Source organism: Trachypithecus francoisi, unplaced genomic scaffold (genome assembly GCF_009764315.1).
Source record: "Trachypithecus francoisi isolate TF-2019V2 unplaced genomic scaffold, Tfra_2.0 Lachesis_group10, whole genome shotgun sequence".
Taxonomy (NCBI): Eukaryota; Metazoa; Chordata; class Mammalia; order Primates; family Cercopithecidae; genus Trachypithecus; species Trachypithecus francoisi.
Genome location: NW_022681455.1, coordinates 96221126 through 96245370, shown reverse-complemented (window position 1 = coordinate 96245370; position 24245 = coordinate 96221126). Strand labels below are relative to the sequence as shown.

At 44.1% G+C, this 24245-nt stretch overlaps 1 protein-coding gene across 6 annotated transcripts in view; it reads left to right on the top strand.

The window, feature by feature from the left end:
• Nucleotides 1-24245, top strand: part of CES5A (carboxylesterase 5A) — a 34499-nt gene that overhangs the window by 7804 nt on the left and 2450 nt on the right. For 3 of the 6 annotated variants that reach the window (XM_033218441.1, XM_033218440.1, XM_033218437.1), the window contains 8 exons: nt 4211-4344; nt 6404-6557; nt 9039-9143; nt 10977-11081; nt 12801-12941; nt 16390-16458; nt 19828-19975; nt 23118-23267. In XM_033218441.1, the coding sequence (XP_033074332.1) occupies nt 4211-4344; nt 6404-6557; nt 9039-9143; nt 10977-11081; nt 12801-12941; nt 16390-16458; nt 19828-19975; nt 23118-23267 (1006 nt within the window). The remainder of the gene's footprint in view (nt 1-4210; nt 4345-6403; nt 6558-9038; nt 9144-10976; nt 11082-12800; nt 12942-16389; nt 16459-19827; nt 19976-23117; nt 23268-24245) is intronic. The other 3 variants (XM_033218442.1, XM_033218439.1, XM_033218438.1) reach the window with 2 other exon arrangements.

Below are 24245 nucleotides of genomic sequence, written 5' to 3'. Positions count from 1 at the left end.
TGGTGCAGAGTTGAGTTCAATTCCTGGATATCCTTGTTAATTTCTGTCTCGTTGATCTGTCTAAGTTGACAGTGGGGTTTTTAAGTCTCCCATTATTATTGTATGGGAGTCTAAGTCTCTTTGCAAGTATCTAAGGACTTGCTTTATGAATCTGGGTGCTCCTGTATCTGTATTGTGTGCATATATATTTAGGATACTTAGCTCTTCTTGTTGAATTGATCTCTTTACCATTATGTAATGGCCTTCTTTGTCTCTTTTGATCTTTGTTGGTTTATAGTCTGTTTTATCAGAGACTAGGATTGCAACCCCTGCCTTTTTTGTCTTCCATTTGCTTGGTAGATCTTCCTCCATCCCTTTATTTTGAGCCCATGTGTGTCTCTGCATGTGAGATGGGTCTCCTGAATACAGAAAACTTGGCTCTTTATCCAATTTGCCAGTCTGTGTCTTTTAATTGGACCATTTAGTCCATTTACATTTAGGATTAGTATTGTTATGTGTTAATTTGATCCTGTCATTATGATATTAGCTGGTTATTTTGCTCATTAGTTGATGCAGTTTCTTCCTAGCATCGATGATCTTTACAATTTGGCATGTTTTTGCAATGACTGGTACCGGTTTTCCCTTTCCATGTTTAGTGCTTCCTTCAGGATCTCCTCTAGAGCAGGCCTGGTAGTGATAGAATCTCTAAGCATTTGCTTGTCTGTAAAGGATTTTATTTCTCCTTCACTTATGAAAGTTAGTTTGGCTGGATATGAAATTCTGGGTTGAAAATTGTTTTCTTTAAGAATGCTGACTATTGGCCCCCACTGTCTTCTGGCTTGTAGAGTTTCTGCGGAGAGATCTGCTGTTAATCTGATGGGCTTCCCTTTGTGGGTAACCCGACCTTTTTCTCTGGCTGCCCCTAACATGTTTTCCTTTATTTCAACTTTAGTGAATCTGACAATTATGTGTCTTGGAGTTGCTCTTCTCGAGGCATATCTTTGTGGCGTTCTCTATATTTCCTCTAGTTGAATATTGGCCTGCCTTGCTAGGTTGGGGAAGTTCTCCTGGATAATATCCTGCAGAGTGTTTTCCAACTTGGTTCCATTCTCCCCATCACTTTCAGGCACACCAATCAGATGTAGATTTGGTCTTTTCACATAATCCCATATTTCCTGGAGGTTTTGTTCATTTCTTTTTACTCTTTTTCCTCTAAACTTCTCTTCTCACTTCATTTCATTCATTTGATCTTCAATCACTGATACTCTTTCTTCCAGTTGATTGAGTCGGTTACTGAAGCTTGTGCATTTGTCACCTAGTTCTTGATTCATGGTTTTCATCTCTATCAGTTCGTTTATGGACTTCTCTGCGTTGGTTATTCTAGTTATCCATTCTTCCATTATTTTTTCAATGGTTTAATTTCTTTGCTCTGGGTACGTAGTTCCTCCTTTAGCTCTGAGAAGTTTGATCATCTGAAGCCTTCTTCTCTCAACTCGTCAAAGTCATTCTCTGTCCAGCTTTGTTCCATTGCTGGCGATGAGCTGCGTTCCTTTGGAGGGGGAGATGTGCTCTGATGTTTTGAATTTCCAGATTTTCTGCACTGCTTTTTCCCCATCTTTGTGGTTATTATCTGCCTTTGGTTTTTGATGGTGGTGATGTACTGATGGGGTTTTGGTGTGGGTATCCTTTCTGTTTGTTAGTTTTCCTTCTAACAGTCAGGACCCTCAGCCGCAGGTCTGTTGGATTTTGTTTGAGGTTCACTCCAGACCCTGTTTGCCTGGGTATCAGCAGCAGAGGCTGCAGAAGATAGAATATTGCTGAATAGCAAGTGTTGCTGTCTGATTCTTGCTCTGGAATCTTCATCTCAGAGGTGTACCCAGCTGTGTGAGGTGTGAGGTGTCAGTCTGCACCTAGTGGGGGATGTCTCCCAGTTAGGCTACTCAGGGGGTCAGGGACTCACTTGAGCAGGCAGTCTGTCCGTTCTCAGATGTAAACCTTCATGCTGGGAGAACCACTGCTCTCTTCAAAGCCATCAGACAGTGACATTTACATCTGCAGAGGTTTCTGCTGCTTTTTGTTTTACTATGCCCTGTCCTCAGAGGTGGAGTCTACAGAGGCAGGCAGGCTTCCCTGAGCTGCGGTGGGCTCCACCCAGTTCAAGCTTCCCTGTGGCGTTGTTTACCTACTTAAGCCTCAGCAATGGCGGCCGCCCCTCCCCCAGCCTCGTTGCTGCCTTGCAGTTAGATATTAGACTGCTGTGCTAGCAATGAGGGAAGCTCTGTGGGCGTGGGACCCTCTGGGCCAGGCATGGGATATAATCTCCTGGTGTGCCATTTGCTAAGACTCTTGGTAAAGTGCAGTATTAGGGTGGAAGTTACCCCATTTTCCAGGTGTTGTGTGTCTCAGTTTCCCTTGGCTAGGAAAAGGAATTCCCTTCCCCCTTGCACTTCCCAGGAGAGGTGATGCCTCGCCCTCCTTCAGCTCTTGCTGGTTGGGCTGCACCCACTGACCAGTACTGACTGTCCGACATGCCCCAGTGAGATGAACCCGGTACCTCAGTTGAAAATGCAGAAATCACCCGTCTTCTGTGTCACTCACGCTGGGAGCTGGAGGCTGGATCTGTTCCTATTTGGCCATTTTGGGTGCACTCTCTTTTTTCAAAAAGGATAATTTTATCCTCCAACTTTTCTGTTTATAATGAAGACAGTCAGGTAATCATGTTAAGTGTTTCATTTAAGAATATAAAATATCCCTATGTCAGTGAGTGGGGGAAAGGCATATTCCATTTTTTTAGCCAAACCTTTGCATCCTCTTCTCTTCCCCATGCCTCTGCCAGGGGAAGCTGGCTGTCTTGTATCATAACAGTAATGTCTATTAAATGCTTGCTGTGTACCAGGCACAGTACATCATCTGATTTAACTGGGTAAGGACGATTTGGACCCATTCCATGGATGGAGAAGATGAGGCCTAGGAAGGGCATAAATGACTTGCTCCATGTTGTACACACAGTAGGCGCTAGATTCTGGCACCAAAGAAAGCACTTTGTCCACCTCCCCTTTCTTCTGTGGCTTTCTTCTCTTTATCTGCCCCAAAGGCTGTAGTCTCTAATATGACCTTAAGAAAGAGAATGGAAGGGATTTGTTATTAAATATATAAATAGAAATAATGCCACTTGAATAATGTCTTCTATTTCCTGGTCCCAATTTTTCTAATCAATACAATTTTTACTCTTTCCGGTTTTTTTTTTTTTTTCTTTTTTTGGGGGAGGTGTGGGCGCAGACAGAGTCTTGCTCTGTTCCCAGGCTGAAGTGCAGTTGTGCAAACTCGGCTCACTGCAACCTTCACCATCCGGGCTCAAGAGATTCTTATGCCTCAGCCTCCTGAGTAGCTGGGATTACAGGTGCCTGCCGCCATGCCCGGCTAATTTTTGGTTTAGTAGAGACAGGGTTTCACCATATTGCCCAGGGTGTTCTCAAACTTCTGAGCTCAGGCAATCTGCCCACATCAGCCTCCCAAAGTGCTGGGATTACAGGCATGAGCCACTGAGCCTGACCTTTCTTCTTTCTCTTCTTTCTTTCATCATTTTTCATCCTTTCTCCTCCTCCTCTTCCTCCTTCCTCCTTCGCCTTCTCCCTTCCTCCTTCTCTTTCTTCTTCTCCTCCCCTCTTTTCCTCCACCTCCACTCCCCTCACCTCCTCCATTCTCTTTTTCTCCCCTTCCCTCCCTTCCCTTCCTCTCCTCTCTCTGAGAGCTTTTCTCTGAAACACCTTGAGCTGCTTTTGCTCTTATACATGGCTTACAATGGTTTCCACCTTCCTGTGGGTCACAGGCTCACTGGTATTTAGTGAACAATTTCTGAGCACTTGAAACTTGAAATGTGCTATTGCTCATTGTTCTATGAGCTTTAGATGCAGAATTTTGTTTAAACCTCATGATAACTTCGTTAGTGAGATACTTTCCTTCTTCACATTTTACAGATGAGTAAAATGAGCTTTAGGCTAAGTAATCTTCCCAAGGTCACACACTTAGTCAGTGGCAGTGGGAGTCAAACCCAGGCACTCAGGTGCCAGAGCCCACATGCTTAACCCTGGGCCTTCTTCAAAAGACAAAACCTCGTACCCTGCTTAGCAAGTGGGACATTTCTATTTGGTGTTAAGAACGTGTGCCTCACCTGCATGTGGAGGGGAAGTGGTGCCTCTTGGTTGACTGGACACTCCTCTCCCCTCCTCAGGTCTTGGTGTGGTTCCCAGGGGGTGCCTTCAAGACTGGCTCAGCCTCCATCTTTGATGGGTCCGCTCTGGCTGCCTATGAGGACTTGCTGGTTGTGGTCATCCAGTACCGGTTGGGAATATTTGGCTTCTTCACGTGAGTCTCTCCAAATAATCGACACCCCAGATCCCCAAGGAGCAGGCATGCAGTAGCCAGAGACAATGCTGAGCGACCTAAGAACGAGTGAACCTTGAATGCCAGGCTGTACATGGAGTTTGGGCTTTATCCAACACAGACTGAGGGGCCAGAATTACCTTTCTCAGAGTAATTTACCAGGAATCTCACTCTGAAGCAGAGTAGGGGCTAAGCCAGGGGTACCCAGCTGCAGATAGGGAGCCCCACTGGGAGGCACTGTCTTGATGCATGCCATGGGGTCATTCAAACACAAAAGCAATGGCTAACATGTATATAACGTGAGTGTATGACGTGCTTATTGTCTGCCTGGCACTGTCAGTCTTCACAGCCATGTGGAGTGGGCACTATCATTATCCCCATTTTAGATGTGAGAACCATTGAGGCAAAGCAGGTTAAGTGACTTGCCCAAGGTCACCCATATAATAAGTGGCCAGACTGTGAATCCTGTGTTCGAGGCTGAGAATGGTAACCATTAAGGTATAATGCTTCTCAGGATAAACAGAGATGAAGAAACGGGGACCAGGGTGGGAGCCACAGTAGAATGGAGGTAAAATTGGCGGGGCCTGACTCTTGACCAGATGCAGGGTCCTGGGAGAGAGAAGGTGGAGTCAGAGCCAGCTCAGTGGTCATGGACAGTGGAGGGGACCAGGGGAAGGAGCAGTGTGGGGAACCAGAAAATGGAGGGGAGTAGAATGTGCCCCAGGATGATGTGCATATATGGTGTGCACTGCATGCATGCTTTCAGTGTAGACATTTCTTTGGTTCTATGGCATTTCCACTTGTTTCATTTGTTCTCCCATTAATTCCATCCTGGAAAACATGCAATTGGCAGGGGCAGCAGGATTGGGGTGTGGGATCCCAAAACTGCAGCTTTCTAGCTCTTGGGCAAGGGAGTTTAACCTCTCTGTGCCTGAATTAAAGAGTTCATGTATCCATTGGTGTCCTGACAGCAGGCTCACAGATTTAGTGGAAGGGAGTTGGCATGAGCTGCTACTGTGGAAAAAAGCACCCTCTGCCCAAACACTTCCCATCAGAGATGGAGCATGGGGTGGTGGGATAAACATCACAGTCTCTCTCTAGCCCACCCTCATGTCACACAGCTGAGGCCTGGGTGATGCCATTCCTAGAGGTCAGCTTTTCGGGGGCAGGGCCGAGAAGGGTGGAGAAGACCCAAAGAAGCAAAGGGAGAAAAACCAGCACCACCTACTTCATAGGTGTGACGGTTGTAGGATTATTAGCCTTAAAGTCCTTTGAACAGTGTCCTGTACTTGCTGCAGCTGCTGTTATTGTGTTGTTTTGTTTTGAGTCGGTGCTCTGTCTCCCAGGCTGGAGTGCAGTGGCATGATCTCGGCTCACTGCAAGCTCCTCCTCCCGGGTTCATGCCATTCTCCTGCCTCAGCTGCCTGAATAGCTGGGACTGTAGGGGCCCGCCACCACGCCCGGCTAATATTTTTGGTTTCTTTTTTTTTTGTTTTTTTCAGTACAGATGGAGTTTCACCGTATTAACCAGGATGGTCTCGATCTCCTGACCTTGTGATCCGCTCGCCTAGGCCTCCCAAAGTGATGGGATTACAGGCGTGAGCCACCGTGCCTGGCCTGTTATTGTTATTATGACTATTATTAATTTAGTTTCATGGAAAATTCTGTGCCCAGGAAACCCTTGCTTTCTAGTGCAGACCAACTCTCAGGATTGGATTCATGGATTCCAGACCAGCCTGGGCAACAAAAGATTCATGGATTGGGATTCATGGATTCTGAGGAGCCCATGAATACTTGAAATTGCACCTACAATATTGTATGTGCATTTCTTCTCGGTTGCATAGCTTTCATCAAATTCTCAAAGAAATCCAAATCCGAGCAAAGTGTGAGAACTGAGCCCAGTTTCCCCAGCTCCTCCAGGCCTCTGACTCTCAGTTCCCTCCCCACTGACTCCTGCCCACAGCCTCTGCTGAGAACTTCCAGGGCTGTGGGAAACACACCATGGCTGACTGAGAATTCTCACCCTGCCTCTTGTCCTCAGCACATGGGATCAGCACGCTCCGGGGAACTGGGCCTTCAAGGACCAGGTGGCTGCTCTGTCCTGGGTCCAGAAGAACATCGAGTTCTTTGGTGGGGACCCCAGCTCTGTGACCATCTTTGGCGAGTCTGCGGGAGCCATAAGTGTTTCCAGCCTTGTGAGTTCTCTGCTTTGTGATTTGAATGAATCTCAGTGCGGGAGGTTCCAAAAATGATGATGAATTATTAACATTTGATTGGTGCCTTCATGTTGAGCAAACACTTTAATACACATTGTCTTCTTCAAGCCTCACACACACATTATGAGTTAGGGGCTCAGTCTCATTTCACAGACAAGACAGCTATTGTTGGGAAAGTTTAAATAAATCACCTGAGGTCACAGAGAGTAATAATTTGAGGAAAAATCCCTTGTATTTGTAGAGGAGAAACCCTAGTATTCAATTACCAGAGTGGTAATTACTTGTTTAATACGAAACTCAGCTAAGGCATTAAATGCCAAAAGATGCATATAAATATTTTAATTTAAACCATAAAATGTATATTCCCTCACCAACAGTTTGATACGGGGCCTTATGTTTGCAGAGTTGGTCTGCTGACTCAAGTTCCAACGTGGATTATCTTGCATAAACCACCCGCAAAATTCGCTGTCCTCAAATTACAGTTTCTTTACAGTGGGTGCAAACTTAAAGACACATGCAAAGCCACCTGATTTTAGTGCATTTGGGATTTTTATACTTTTCCTGCAAATATTTTACTTCTTTCTGGTCCACACACAATTTGACAGCAATATATATATAATATATCTATATATCTATATATATAGATACATAGATATCTGTATAGTATATATATACATACACACACATATATGGATTTTTGTTTTGTTTTGTTTTGAGATGGAGTTTCGCTCTTGTTGTCCAGGCTGGAGTGCAATGGCGCAATCTAGGCTCACCACAACCTCCGCCTCCTGGGTTCAAGCAATTCTCCTGCCTCAGACTCCTGAGTAGCTGGGATTACAAGCATGTGCCACCATGCCTGGCTAATTTTGTATTTTTAGTAGAGATGGGGTTTCTCCATGTTGGTCAGACTGGTCTCGACCTCCCGACCTCAGATGATCCACCTGCCTTGTCTTCCCAAAGTGCTGAGATTACAGGCATGAGCCACCGTGCCCGGTGACAGCAATATATTTTTTTGAGACAAGGTCTCACTCTGTTGCCCAGGCTAGCAAGCAGTGGGTGATCATAGTTCATTGCAGACCAAACTCCTGGTCACAAGCAATTGTCCTGCCTCAGCCTCCCGAGGAGCTAGGACTAAAGGCATGCGCCACTTCACGGAGCTAATTTTTTATTTTTTAATTTTTTAGAGATGAGGTCTAGCTATATTGGGCTATATTGCCCAGGATGGTCTTGAACTTCTGGGCTCAAGTGATCCTCTTGTTTTGACTTCCCAAATTGCTGGGATTATAGGCTTGAGTCACTATGCCTGGCCCGACGCAATATTTTTTAGCCATCTTTTATCAATAATTTTTTTCCAGACATAATTTGATTTTCTTTTTACACATACAGTTCATTTGTTCTCATGATATTTCATTGATTATGTAATTACAATAACAAGTGCAAATGACAAAAATAGGTTTGGAAGCAAACAAACCTGATTCTTGCCAAGAAACTGGTGAGAAGAGAAATGTACAGAGGTGCTGGAAAATGGCCCAGTGGCTCAGTGGTCAGCATTTCCTTGGCATCAGTTGGCAGGTGAATTGCAGCAATGAGTGACATGGTGGTGAGTTAAGAAAGCTTCTGCTGAATAGCACTTGACAATATCTGTGGTCTTTTTACATCTTCAAAATTACCTTCTAAGGTGGATTATATTAACCTAATTTTTCATATATTATTACAGCCATTATTTCATGAGCAAAATTGGACCAGGCTCTCTGTGAAGAGTTCTATGTTTATTACTTCCCCTGCTTCTCACAACAGTTTTGTGATACGGGCTCAATTTTTACTCCAGCTTTACAGGGGAGTGAACTGATACTTAGAAATATTAAGCAACTTGGCTGGGCGTGGTGGCTCATGCCTGTAATCCCAGCACTTTGGAAGGCCGAGGTGGGTGGATCAAGAGGTCAGGAGACTGAGACTATCCTGGCCAACATGATGAAACCCCATCTCTACTAAAAATACAAAAATTAGCTCGGCATGGTGGCACACCCCTGTAATCCCAGCTACTCTGGAGGCTGAGGCAGGAGAATTACTTGAACCTGGGTGTCAGAGGTTGCAGTGAGCTGAGATCGTGCCACAGCACTCCAGTCTGGCCACAGATTGAGACTCCATCTCAAAAAAAAAAAAAAAAAAAAGATATATTAAGCAACTTCTCCGAGGTTACCTAGCTAGGAAGTGAAGGAGCTAGAAATCACATGCCTGAACATTTGACATCAAAGTCCATGAAGAACCAGGGGCTCAGAGAGGTTAAGTAAGTTGCCCAAATCTTCACAGCTAGTCCTTTAACCCCCAAACCAGGGCTTTTTTCCCCTCTAAGCTTAGAGCTTTTAAGGAGGCTTCCTGGGAAGGTTTCTGAAGAGGGGTGAATGGTATGTGTGTCACTGGGGAGTAACTTTTCTTGGGTGTTCTGTGTTCTCTCTCCAGATACTGTCTCCCATGGCCAAAGGATTATTCCACAAAGCCATCATGGAGAGTGGAGTGGCCATCATCCCTTACCTGAAGGCCCATGATTATGAGAAGAGTGAGGACGTATGTATACTGTTAACACCCTGCCAGCTTCCTCTCCTCAGTTAGCAAGAATGTGGTCAGGCACCTTCTCACCATGTGTTTGGCTTTCCTTAGTGACCATGCCCAAGGAATCTCATGCTGGCCCAAGGTGAACCTTGTTCCACCATGAAAGGTCTGGTTCAACAGGAAATGGAACTAGCTACACAATGCCACAACACTGGTGTGCACAAGTGTGTGTGTATGTGTGTTATGGTTCTTACATCTTACCCGTGTTTCTTTGCTGGTGATATATAACTCAGGGCCCTGTATCCTATACAGCTCTTCTGTGCTTACACGACTCTACTGGGAATGGATACCCAGGACACTATGTTAAGAAAGATTCAGAGGCTGTTTCCAGCTCAGTGGGAAATAACGCTGTGACTGATTAGTGTTGTCTGGCATGGGATTATAAGGGGCATCTATCACACGATATTTCTCATCTGTCTCTTGTCTTAATTATCTACTAGATCGTGAGGTCCTAGAGACCAGGATCTCTCTGTCCTTCAGGCCCCCAGCATAATACTTGGTATATATCAGGCAGCCATAAATGTTCTGAATGAATGAGTTAACGAATGAGCTGTTTCATTCAATGCACATTAATTAAGCACTGGGCTGTGGAGCCATCTCTTGAGTATTATATCATTTTCATGGTAAATTTTCTTAAACATCTTATAGAAAGTAACAGTATATACCAAGAGCAGTAACATAGAGTTATAAAGTTGTAAAAAGAATACCTCAATACACAGAAATACTGATTTTGGTAACATTCTCCATAAAACTATTTTCACTTTGGGCATATATTTATTCACTTGACACGCATCACTGGGTGCCCACTATTTTCCCTGCTCTGTTAGAGCTTTGGGACTTATCAGTGGAGAAAGCACATCCTAAACTTGAGGGCAATCTAATATTTTTATCACCTATCCATGGATAGGATTAAATCCTGGAATCCATGGATAGGTTTGGGAAGTGGTCCCACAATTGTGTCAGACTCCACATACTCGCACGTTTTCTCAGGGAGAGGGTCTGTGACTTTGATTGGATTCTCAGAGTATCCATGACTCCCAGAAGATTAAGAACCATCATTTTCAGGGAGCGAGTTCTACAAATATGGAAGGTTCAGTGACAAGGAAAGCAGGTGTTCAGCAATGGGCCAGGCATGGAAGGTGGGGAACATTGAGCTTATAGGAGATTGGATGAGGAAGGGGTTTCTGGGGGGTGTAATGGCCTGAAAGGACATCGTGGAGGGAAGGCCTTGGGCATTAAAGAATGGGAAGGATTGGTATAGAGGCAGGAAAAAAGACAGGTAGGACATTCCAGGCTGTGTGTGGGCCTGGGGCTTGGGCAGGGCTGACAAGCTAAGAATCTGATCTGGAGCCCTGCCTCTACTGACAATGAAGGAGCTTGCAAAGCTGCTCCTCGCTCTTGATGTTTCTGTCTTCATTTAGCACCTCAAGATTAGGCTTCTAGACTCGGGAGGGGCCAAGTACCAATGCAGCCAAGCTCATAGGACTGATCTCTTTGTGACCAGGAATCTTGATTCCATTCCACAGTCACAGACTGGCAAACTCCCATCCCCAGCTGTGGTGTTCACTAAAGATGACAAGGAGAGCCAGGCAAGAGTGAGGGTGATGCAGTGGCAACCTGTCTGCCATGTACACCTTCCATTATAGGGGCGTGGGGCTAGGCAGGGGTAGCAGGATGGACTCATATATGGAGGACAAACTTGTGTCTGATTGGAGGGCATTTTCCAGCTTCCATTTTCCTAGATGCTTCCAATATCATGCTCTAACCTGGCCCTTCTCTGCAAAATAGCTGCAGGTGGTTGCACATTTCTGTGGGCACAATGTGTCAGACTCTGAGGACCTGCTGAGGTGCTTGAGGACAAAATCCTCCAAGGAGCTGCTGACCCTCAGCCAGGTGAGGACAGAGGGTGCAGTTTTGGAGGAGACTTGCCCTTTGAATGGAGAAATGAACAAATCCCACGCCTCTGTTATTTATTTGGATTTGGAACATAGAAAAGAGGAGGTTTGGGGATGCTTGGTAAGAGCTGTAAAAAAAATAAGTAGGGGTATAGAACCCTTGTAGGTAATTTAAGAAAATTGTTGGGACGGGGTGCCACTTAGCCTGGAGAAGATTCAGCAAAGTACAAGGCTTGTCTCTAAGTCCCCGAAAGCATCTCACCGGAGAGAGGGACCACCCTTGTTACACATGCTTCCAGAAGCTGAAGTCAAAATCAGGAGCTGAAAGTTCTATTAGGAAGTCATTTTAGTTCTGCATAACTGAAAACTTTTCAAGACCTCAGTTGTCTGGAAAATGACTGGGCTCCATTAGAAGGTGGTGAGATGCCCACCTCTCCAGATATTCAAGCAAAATCTAGCTGACCTCTGAGAAACTTTCAGTCAGTGACAGTTAATTGAACTGGGTGATCTTTATGTCCCTTTCAATCTTGAAAGCCTTTGATGACAGTCTTTGAACGATCAAGATCATTATCTTTCAGATTTCAACATTTGCTAGTTATGTGGTATGTACTGAATGTTCACTCTGAGCCATGCTGGACTCAGTGAAATGGAGAATCAGTCCTGGACCTGATGTAGTGTCAAACTCTTTCATGTGCTCCTTTCTGCCCACATCCCAAAACAGAAACCTAAGGAAACCATGATTAGGGCTGAGTGTTCCTTTCTGAGACCCAAAATGTATCCAGGCATGTCCAACGCACTGTGTATCAGGGAGACACTTGAGGAAGATGTTCACACCAATCCCTACAGTCCTGACCACTCCATCTACCACCATTTTTACCTTTGCATTTGGCCAGTAGTTCTCAAACTTGAATATGCATTAGGATCACCAGGAGGACCAGCTACAAGAAGGTTCCTGGGCTACACCCCTACTCCGGAGTTTCTTATCGAGGAGCCTGAAGTGGGCCTGAGAATGTGCATTTATAACAAGTTCCCAGATGATGCTGATGCTGCTGGTCTAGGAACCACACTTTGAGTATCTCTGGGCTAGGCTGTATTAGTCTCTTCTCATGCTGCTAATAAAGACATACCTGAGACTGGGTAATTTATAAAGAAAAGAGGTTTAATAAACTCACAGTTCCACATGGCTGGGGAGGCCTCATAATCATGGTAGAAGCTGAAGGAAAAGCAAAGGCACATCTTACATGGTGGTGAGCAAAAAAAAAAGCTTGTGCAGGGGAGCTCGCTTTATAAAACCATCAGATATCATGAGATTTATTCACTGTCATCCAAATAGCATGAGAAAAACCTGCCCCATGATTCAATTACCTCTCACCAGATCCCTCCCACAACATGTGGGAATTATGGGAGCTGTATTTGAGATTTGGGTGGGGACACAGCCAAACAATATCACAGGCCACTGTTTTTCTTGATAGACATTATTATCATTCCCATTTAGCAGATAAGAAAATAAGACACAGACAAGTTTAGCCCCCTTGCCCGAGTACGTGGCAGAGCTGCCAGGGACTGATATATTGAGCTGGGCCCATAGTGTTTGTTTTTACTTTTTAAGTGCATTTAAGCCAGTGCTAGACTATGTTGTCTTTGCTTGGTCAGGATTTGGGACTGCAGATTTTGTGAACGGAAATAGCTGATGATTTTTTTTCCTTCCTTACTAGAGAAAACAAAGCCTTTCACTCGAGTGGTTGATGGTGCTTTCTTTCCTAATGAGCCTCTAGATCTATTGTCTCAGAAAGCATTTAAAGCAATTCCTTCCATCACTGGAGTCAATAACCATGAGTGTGGCTTCCTGCTGCCTATGGTAAGACTTCTGGCTGTCCGTGCTGCCACTCTCTCAAACCATGATGCAGCTCTTGGCTTCAACAGCTGGGCATTTCCACAGATGACAGCAGGTTTTGTGAGTGCTGAAGCCCACCAGCCAAGCACACAGTGATCACCATTCTGCTCTCTGAAAGAGGGCAAGTGAGGACCGGTCAAGTCACAACAAGTGTCTGTCTTCCTCCTCATGTGATGAGGTTTAGGGTGGAAGAAACAACTACATAAAAAGGAAAGAGGGGATGGGTCCATTTCATCTTTGTTCAAACAATATTATAAATGATCGTTTCCAAAAAATGCAGTAACCACTTCAGAGCTGACATTCAGATAGGTTTGAAAAACTTCAGTCCTGGCCCGGCGCGGTGGCTCAAGCCTGTAATCCCAGCACTTTGGGAGGCCGAGACGGGTGGATCACGAGGTCAGGAGATCCAGACCATCCTGGCTAACACGGTGAAACCCCGTCTCTACTAAAAAAAAAAAAATACAAAAAAACTAGCCGGGTGACGTGGCGGGCGCCTGTAGTCCCAGCTACTTGGGAGGCTGAGGCAGGAGAATGGCGTAAACCCAGGAGGCGGGGCTTGCAGTGAGCTGAGATCCGGCCATTGCACTCCAGCCTGGGCGGCAGAGCGAGACTCCGTCTCAAAAAAAAAAAAAAAAAAAAGAAAGAAAGAAAAACTTCAGTCCTTTAAACTGTTCATGTCCAGCCTTGGTTCTGACATTTTGACATCGGAGAATGCTAAGGTTGTATAAGTTGCAAAATTGTTAAATCATTTTATTTATTCAACAAGTATGTACTGAGCATTTATTAGAGACTTATAAAAACTGAGCATACGAGCTTTCTGGGAGCTTACACTCTGGTGGGGAGAGACAGATGAGACACGAGGTTGAGAAGATGATTTCAGAGAGTGATAGACGCTATGAAGGACACAAGTGGGGAGAGAAGGTATCCTTAGAGAGGATAACAGGTGGTCAGGAAAGGCTCTTCTAGGGAGAGTTTGTTGAGCTGAGGCCCAGGTGCCAGGAAAGACCCATGATTTTTTGATTCCGTGTCTTAGAAAGACTCTCTTCATTGGAAATAAACTTTTCATCTGTGGAAGAGTGGAGAGTTCAAATTCCTAATACTGTTGAAGTTCATTTATATAGATTGACCTCCTCATTTTAAGCTGGAGGAAATAGGCTTAAAAAATAAAGAGGTTCATCAGATTACAAAGCTAGCTGGTGGCTGTCTAGAACCAGAGTCCCAAGTTCATTGAGTTGTGAAACCATGTTCTGCCATTATTAATTTGACCTCCAGGGCAATATTTTGAAGTAGGACTAGGGATTTTTGTCCTCATGTTGCAGACAAGGCCACTGAATTACAGTTCATGGCTTAAGTAAGGCTTTTCAGTGATTTCCAGGTGTGTGTTAGAAAGAAGAAGGTAGGTGCTAGTGATGACAACCACCACTGTAACTACTGTAACCAGTTCCCCAGTGCCTTCCAGTGCCAAGCACAGGGCATCCAAGCAACAACTTGAAAACAGGCATGATTTTCCCTATTTTAAAGAAACTGAGGCTCAGAGCAGCTAAAGCAGCTTTCCAACATCTCCCAGCTAGTAAGGATACAGTGGTGTATAATTTTTATGCATTTAGGCTCTGCCTTTTTAATTTAATTTAATTTAATTTTTGAGTCAGAGTCTTCCTCTGTTGCCAAGGCTGGAGTGGAGTGGTGTGATCTTGGCTCACTGCAACTTCCACCTCCTGGGTTCAAGTGATTCTCCTGCCTCAGCCTACTGAGTAGCTGGATTACAGGCACCCACCACCATGCCCAGTTAATTTTTTTTTTTTTTTGGTATTTTCAGTAGAGACCAGGTTTCACTATGTTGGCCAGGCTGGTTTCCAACTCCTGACCTCAAGTGATCCATCTGTGTTGGCGTCCCAAAGTGCTGGGATTACAGGCATGGGCCGGTGCCCAGCCTAGGCTCTGCCTTTAAATGCCGAGTTCTCTGCTTACCTGCTGTGTGATATTAGGGGAGTGGCCCACCCTCTCTGAGCCTCCACTCCTTCTTCTGTGAAATAGGGCTCATCTTAGCATGTGTCTCACAGGTGTACATCAAACAACCTGGCATACTGTCAGTGCTCACTAAATGCTAGATATTGGAGTTATTCAAGTAACAGAATTTGCAGAGCTCAAAAACCTGTGTGGGTGCTGAAATTCCATGTGAATTTGCCTTTAAACCCATTGCTAGCTGTTAGAGACCACAGGAAATTCCTGAGAAACAAATCTGAGTTCCTTAATGTACAGAGAAGGTGTTTAGTAGTTAAAATATGCTTGTGGGTAATTTAAATAACTCTGAGGGTTCCCTGAGATTCCAGGAGACAGGTACGGCCCTTGTATTCATTTAAGTATCCGCCATAGTGATTCATTACCCCAAGATTTTCAGCAGAAAACATACCAAGAAAATTCATTTGCCACATGGATAGTGTTTCTGACGCCTCACATTTTAAAGCTATGATTTTGCCAGAAAATGGTAATTTAACAAATAATCACATGAAGTGCTTACTACATACGAAGTACCATTGTAAGAGCTTTACAATTATCAACTCGCTCAGTTCTCATCACCACCCTCGCAGGAGATACTTGTTGCAAACTCCACCTTACAGATCAGGAGCCTGAGGCAGAAAGAGTTGAGTCCCTTGCCAAATTTTCAGCTGGTGAGGGCAGTGCAGGGAGCCTGTGTTTTCAGCCACCAGCCTCACCACCACTGCCTGACCTCCCACTGTGGCTTCTCAGAGGCCCCACCCACAAAGGTCTTTAGAAGGAGAACAACAAACACCAGTTTGGAAATTTTCTGGCTTCTCTTTGAACTTGGTGCCAAAGCCAAGTTGGGACCTCTTAGGCAGTCAGGGCTGCCATAATAAAATACCATAGACTGGGAGGCTTAAACCACAGACATTCATGTTCTCACAGTTCTAGGGACTGGAAGTCCAAGATTAAGGTGCTGATATCGCTTTGTGTGTCTAAACTTCCTTTTCTCATAAGGACATCAGCCAGATTGGATTAGGGCCCACTCTAACAGCTGCATTTTAACATAATCACCCCTTTAAAAGTACTATCTCCAAATAGTTGCATTCTGAAGTACAGGGGGTTAAGGCTTCAATGTGTGAATTTTGAGGGGGCCACAGTTTAGCCCATAATGGGAGCCTTCCCATAAGGTGACCACTCAGGCCCCACAAGGCTGCAGGTGGAATGACAGGCAACAGCTGTCTTTTATCAAAAGTGAGAAGAAATTAACTATCTGACCAGGACACTGAGGCCACTTCCACATGTGGCTGCCTGGGCTTCAGGGCTCCTTATCCAGCTTCCCCTGTGAAAGTCGGCTGCCCATGCCCTCAGGGAGATGGGTTTACCTTCTGATGATCGGATGGCTTACAGAGGGCACCGCTTCTCTCCACAGAAGGAGGCTCCTGAGATCCTCAGTGGCTCCAACAAGTCCCTTGCCCTCCATCTGATACAAAACATCCTGGTGAGTAACTCGGGAGGCTGCAGCACTCCAGAGACACATGCACTTAACAGATAGCCCTGGGTCACACTCAGCGGGAGAGGCCAGGGGCACAGACACTCCTCACTCACTCAGTCATTCAATAGACCTTTACTAAGCACAGGTGTATTAGTCCACTCTTGCACTGCTATTAAGAAATACCTGAGACTGGATAATATATAAAGAAAAGAGGCTTAATTAGCTTATGGTGCTGCAGGCTGTACAGGAAGCATGATGCTGGCGTTTGCTCAGCTTCTCGGGAGGCCTCAGGAAACTTACAATCTTGGTGGAAGGCGAAGGGGAAGAAGGCACATCTTACATGGTTAGAGCAGGAGGAAGGAGAGAGGGATGAGGTGCCACACACTTTTAAATAACCAAATTTTGTGAGAACTGTATCATGAGAATAGCACCAAAGGAATGGTGCTAACCATTCATGAGAAACTGCCCCTACGATCCAATCATCTCCCATCAGGCCCCGTCTCCAAAATTAGGGATTACAATTCAACATGGGATTTGGTGGGGGACACAGGTCCAAACTAATAGGTCCATAAACCCAATCCACAATCCCTGACCTGGAAGAGCTCCAAAAACCCAGAGGCTTTTTGTAACCCACCCAGGAGCAGAACCGGACCTCAACTGATTTGTGGCTATCAGTCATTTTTGTTCCCACACATTTATTCATGTTATTTATCCCACTATTCAGATGTTTCTCTGTGGATGCATTAATGTGGGTTTTGGGGTGTTGCCCCCACCCTGAGCCTGTGTCATAACACGCAGCATGGGTGCTACATTATCTACCTACAGTCTGAAAAGCTCTGAATGCTGAAACACACACAGGACTAGGGACCTGTATTCACCACACACCTGCCAGGCATCAGGCCAGGCTCTGGCAAGACCAGTCATTTACTCATTCATTCACTCATTTATTGTTCTATCACTCATTCATTCATTCACTGCACAAATTTAGCAGTATCTGGTCTTACTCTAGACACTAGGATACAGAGATGGATTGTTTTCCTTCCTTTCTTTTCTCCTTTTTCCATCTTCCTCTTTTTCCATAAACATTTATTCAGTGTGGACTCAGTGCCAATATTCATTTTGTTCACTTGTCCATGGAACACATGTTTAGTGAGAGTCCACATGCCCCTGCACTTCCCTGGGCACTGGGGTGCAATATGGGGTGGACGGAGATGACAAGACACTTCAATACAGTACACACGAAGCACAGCAATGTCCAAGGCCCTGTGGTGCACACAGAAGGGGACAGGCAGCTGTCTTGGGGAGAAGGATTTGGAGGATTAATGGAGCTTGTCTGGTGATGGAATGGGTGGGTGGATAAACTGGGAAGAACCAAGAGTACCAGCTGGGAGCAGAGGGTGTGAAGAGATCAGCTGAGGGTTGGCTGCAGCAGGAGAGAATGCTTTCAGCTGTTATAAGCTATGTAATGAGCATACACTTCGTCCTAAAGACTGAGAACAGAAGGAAGAAGGACATGATTTGATTTCTATTTTAGGAAAAGCCCTCTGAAACTGGGCACGGTGGCTCACACCTGTAATCCCAACACTTTGGGAGTCCAAGGCAGGAGGATTGTTTGAGCCCAGAAGTTCAAGAATAGCCTGGGCTACACAGGGAGACCTTGTCTCTACAAAAAGTAAAAAAAATTAGGCAGGCCTGGTGGTATGCATTTGTGGTGCCAGCTACTTGGGAGGCCAAGCAGGAGGATGGTTGAGCCTGGGAGTTTGAGGCTGCAGGATCTCGCCACTGTACTCCAGTCTGGGCAACAGAGTGAGAGACTGTCTCAAAAAGAAAAAAAAAAAAAAAAAGAAGAAGAAAAACAGAAAGAAACACTACAGGCAGAGATCCCTCAGGTCTCCCTGGTGGAGGGATGTTTGACGAGTTGCAGCTGTCTGATGATGAATTGGGACTAAGGTTTGAGAGATATTGATGTTATAAATCATACAGTGGATTTCTCAGGTGGACTGCAGATGGCTTCATGGAGAAGATGCTCATTGATCTGAGCCTTAGGGGAGGGGAACAACTGAGCAGAAGGACATTTCAAGTAGAGTGGGAAGTAGGTTGTGTGGGAAAGTGCAAGAGGAATGGAAGGGCATGTGTTTCTCCTAGGCACGGTAGCATGCTAGGGGCTGCTTTTTAAACAGTAAGTAGTTCTCTGATGCAGAAAGCATAGCCTTACCCCAGAACCCTAGGACTTTGCACTCTAACTGTCCTATGGGGACTCACCTGAGACTCCACACAGCAGCTATACCCACCTTGGACACCTCCAGCACCATGGGGTCTGCTGGTTATATGGCCAAAGAGGCCAGGCCCTTACGCCATAGACTGGACCTACTGCAGAGGCCTCCCTTGCTCTGGCCTGATTAAAAACCACCAGCCTCCTGAGGACCCCATAAACGAGTCTGAGCAGCATTATCCAATGTGGTGTACACTGCCTCGCCTCCAAATTCCAAAGACACCCATCAAGGGCTGTGCTGCTGTCTTAGTGGTAGGGGTTTGAGCTGCAACACCTTTCCAACATTTCCTAGAGCACCAGATCCCTGAATCTTCATGGAATTTACCATGCACTCTTTGCCATTCGTGCCTGGGGGAAGTTGAGAGGGAGAAGCCTGGGAGGCAGGCTGTTGCCAGGTCAGACAAGCATCGAATGTCCTATTAAGGCACTCAGCAATGGGGCCTGGGGGAACCAACAGGACTGAATACCTACTCTGGGCCAAGCAGCATACTTCTCTCTTCACGTCTCATATAATCCTCTACATCCCTACAGATGAGGAAACTGAGGCTCCAAGAGACCAACTCGCTTAGGTAAGATAATAACTAAGGGCTGGAGGCAGTGCTGGTACCAGGAGCAGGGCTGATTTCATGGATGTTCTCCCTGTGTAGTCACAGAGGACCCTGTTGCTCAGAAGGGTCCTACATTTGGTTTAATGCTCTGTTGTCACCATCTGGAAATTCTTAATGATTTTTTGAACAAGGAGCTTATGTTTTTACTTTTCACTGAGCTCCACAGATGATGCAGCCAGTTCTGCCCAAGAGTGACTCATTCTGAGACATGAGAGAGAGAGGCCTGTGGTCAGGAGCATGGGATTTGGATGCAAATAGACTTGTGAAAGAATCATGGTTCTTCCAGTTGGGGCCAACCACTTCACCTCTCTGAGCCTCAGTTTCTTAATCTGTGAAACGGGGCTAGTTTTGATACTTGCATCATAGGGTTGCTGTGTGGATTAAATGAAGCAATGTGGGTAAAGCATTCAGAATCATACCTGCACAGGTGAGTGTTTAACGTGTTGGCCACTGTGGTTGATCTGGATCTCCTATGACTACAGTTTTTTTTAACAGCACATCCCGCCTCAGTATTTGCACCTTGTGGCTAATGAATACTTCCATGACAAGCATTCCCTGACTGAAATCCGAGACAGTCTTCTGGACTTGCTTGGAGATGTGTTCTTTGTGGTCCCTGCACTGATCACAGCTCGATATCACCGAGGTGAGTCTCTGAGCACCCCGCTCCAGGACCACAGCCCAGCGAGGCTGGTGGCCACGGAGATCCATGTTGTCTACTGACCGGCTGCCTCCTCTGCCTCTGTTCCGTCACAGAGAGGGTGTCTGTGTCTGGATGGGAACGTGCCATGGGGACCTGTGTCATTCACCTGCCTTTCAGAGTTTGGGAATGTTGATCAGTTGTTTCTGTTTCTTCCCCTTCTTCAGGACCATGTAGAAAATTCTCATCTCCCTATAATTTTCTGGGCGCTGTCCCCTGGGATTTTTTCTTTCTAGAAATGTCTTCCCCAACATCTTAGCCATACATAGTAATGGAACAAACATTTTAGCTATAAGGAGTAATGGAACTCCTAAAGTAATAGACTTTAATTCAACTATTTTAAAGGCAGACAAATACTCCACCCTGTAACATTAGATTCCACATTCTTCTCAAGTGCACATGCAACATCCTCCAGAATCAACCACATGTTAGGCCATCAAGCAAATCCCAATAAACGTAAAAGGATGGAAATCATGCAGAGTATCTTCTTCAACCACAAGGGAATGAAATTAGAAATCAACAACAAAGGAAATCTGGAAAATTCATAAACATTTATAAATGAAATGGCATACTCTTTTTTACATTTTAAAAATTGTAGTTAAAAATGTTTAATAAAAAATTTCCCATTTTAACCATTTTAAGTGTATAGTTCAATGGTATTAAGTACATTCATATTGTTGTACAACCATCACCGCTATACATCTTCAGAACGTTTTTATCATCCCAAACTGAAAATCAGTACCTATTAAAAATAACTCCCCACTCCTCCTTCCCCCAGACCCCAATAACCACCATTCTACTTTCTGTCTCTATGACTGACGTTTTAGTTATCTTAGTGACTTTAGTTACTCAATGTAAATGGAATCTTTCAGTATTTGTCCTTTTGTTTGGCTTATTTCACATAGCATAAGGTCTCAGGATTCCTATATGCTGTACTATACATCAGAATTTCCTCCTTTTATAAGGCTGAAAAATGTTCCATTGTATGTATATATCACACTTTGTTTATCCATTTATTCATTAATGGACATTTGCGTTGTTTCCACCTTTCAGCTATTGTGCAATGAACAATTGGCTATTGGCTACAATTGGCTATTGACTATAATGCTGCAGTTAACACAGTTGTAGAAATATCTGTTCAAGCCCCTGTTTTCAGTTATCTGGGGTATATGCCAGCGGTAGAATTGCTGGATCATATGTAATTCTAAGTTTAATTTTTTTGAAGAACTGTCATGGTGTTTTCCACTGTGTCTGAACCATTTTACATTCCTACCAGCAATGCACAAAGGTTGCAATTTCTCGACATCTTGACCAACATTTGTTATTTTCTGTTGCTGTTTTTAAAATAATGACTATTCTAATGGGTTTGCAGTAGTATCTCATTATGGTTTTCATTTGCATTTTCCCAATTATTAGAGATGTTGAGCATCTTTTCATGTGTTTATTGGACGTTTGTATATATGTTTTTGGAGAAATGTCTGTTTAAGACCCTTGCCCACTTTTAAATTGAGTTGTTTTTTGTTGTTGAGTTTTAAGAGCTCCTTACTCTTAAATATATATGTGTGTATGTGTGTGTGTATATATATATATATAGTAGAAATCAATCCCTTATGAGATATATGACTTGCAAATATTTTCTCCCATTCTGTGGGTTGCCTTCTTACTCTGTTGATAATACACCAAATTTGCACAGTAGTTTTTAATTTTGATGTAATATAATTCATCCACTTTTATTGTTGATTGTGCTTTTGGTGTCATATCTAAGAATCCACCGTGAAATTCAAGGGTGTGGAAATTAACCACTATATTTTCGTATAAAGGTTTACAGTTTTAGTTTTAACTGTAGGTCTTTGATCCATTTTGAGTTAGTTTTTCTATATAGTATGAGGGAAGAATATACCTCTATTCTTTTGCATGTGTTATATATTAGGGTGGCTATAATTTTTTAAAAAAGAAAAGGAATAAGAACAAGTGTGAAGGATATAGAGAAACCAAAACTCTCAGCTACTGTTGGAAACATAAAACAGTGCTGTCCCTGTGGAAAAATGTTGTGGCTATTCCTCAAAAAGTTAAACATAGTTTCCATATAACCTAGCAAATCCAGTCCTAGGGGTATACTCAAGATAACTGAAAACTGATATTCAAACAAAAATTGTATGTGAATGTTCATAGCACCCTTGTTCATTATAGGCCAAAATGGTAACAACCCAAGTGTTCATCAACTGATGAATCAATAAACAAAATTCAGTATATACTTACAATGGACTATCAGTTTGCCATAAAAAGAAATGAAATACGAATGCATGCTACAATACAGATGAGCCTTGTAAACATTATGCTAAGTGAAAGAAATTAGGCACGAAGGGCCACATGTTGTATGATCCCACTTATACGAAATATTCAGATTAGGCAAATCCATAGAGACAGAAAGTAGAATTGTGTTTTCCAGAGGCTGAGAAGTGGGGCCAATGGGGAGTGACTGCTACATGGATCTGAGGTTTCTGTTTGGGGTGGTGAAAATGTTCTGGACCTAAATAGTGGTGATAGTTGCACAACATCCTAAATGCACTAAAAACCACTGAATTATATACTTTCAAATAGTTAAAGTGGCAGATTTCACGTATGTACATTTTGTCTTAAAAATATTGTTAAGAAAATGAGAAGGCAGACCACAGACTGGGAGAAAATGTTCATAATACAATTATTTGACAAAATCATCATATCCAGAATAGAAGAAACCTTACAATTCAGTAATGAAAAGAAAGTATTTTCCAAGAAGGGGTTAAAGACTTGAACTTTGAGAGAAAGTCCCAATGAGGTAGATCTTGGTTGAATATGGAGGACGTTTTTTGAGAAGTAGAACCACTGCCTTTTCAGATGTGAGCTCTTCCTTGCCAGGGATATAAGCACTGCTGTAACAGGAAATTCCAGATGAGGAAGGGGGAAGTGAGGCTGGCTTAGGTAGCCTCTTGTCTCTGAGCTGTCTCACCCTTTGGTCTATACATCCAAGACTAGATATATGGGGACACAGAGCCAGCCCCCTGCTCCACGCTGCATGCATGCCTGACCTTCCCTGACCTTTGTTCAGATGCTGGTGCACCTGTCTACTTCTATGAGTTTGGGCACCGGCCCCAGTGCTTTGAAGACACGAAGCCAGCTTTTGTCAAAGCTGACCACGCTGATGAAGTCCGCTTTGTGTTCGGTGGTGCCTTCCTGAAGGGTGACATTGTTATGTTCGGTAAGGGACTGGCCACTCCCCACAGTTCACATGAAGCCCCCTGCTTACCCCACCACTATGCAAGAGCCCGGAGGACTTCGGGATTGGCATTTAATCACCTCTGTGGTTTACAGGCGGACACAACCTTTCTCTGGAAAATGCCCTTACTTCCATTTTTAGAAGCCAAGATGAAAAAGCACCATGACAGTTGCTTGATGAGGGCTTCTCTTTGTACTGAAACCTACAGGTGTGGCCACTTCGGAGCACTCAAGCAATCTAAATAATTTTTTTAAAAAAATATATTAGAACCATTTTCTTCCTTTTCTTTGACCACTGGTCTTACCCTCCCTCCCCTTTCCCAGAAATCCCATGAGGCCATAATCTGAGGCTTTAAGAGGCAAGGACCATGTTTTTCATAATTCCAGCTCCCAGTGGTCTGCACCCAGACGAGCTCATGTAAAAGCTTGTGAATTGTTACTTGTGATGTTAGCTCATTTATTCTTAAATTTATGACATATTTGGTGCCTAAAATAAACCAATCAGATGAGGTTATCGATAGAAAAAATTTGCAGGGAAAATTACACGCAGGAGCTATCACTAAACTGTTTAGTTAGAAACATTACACAATGCAGGATCTTAACTTATTCACACTGGCCTCTTGACAAAGAGGACAGAACATTCCATATAGAGTGTGTTTGTGCACCGTGGTTTATTCATTATTTCAGTGTTTCATCCTCATCTTACAACACAGATAATAAAGAACTTCCTCCTATGTTGTCATAAGGACTAAATAAAATAAGCCCCATAAAGTAAGAGTGAATAGCTAATAAATGTCACTGTTATTTCTCAGCAACCATTCCTGAGCCCGTACTATGTAATGGCACAGGGACTCCCTAAACTGGAAAAAGTGAACAACATATGTATCAAAAGGTGAAATTCCTTGATGTCTAAAGAGCTCCTAAAATTCATAAGAAAAGAATAACCTAATTGAAAACTGGG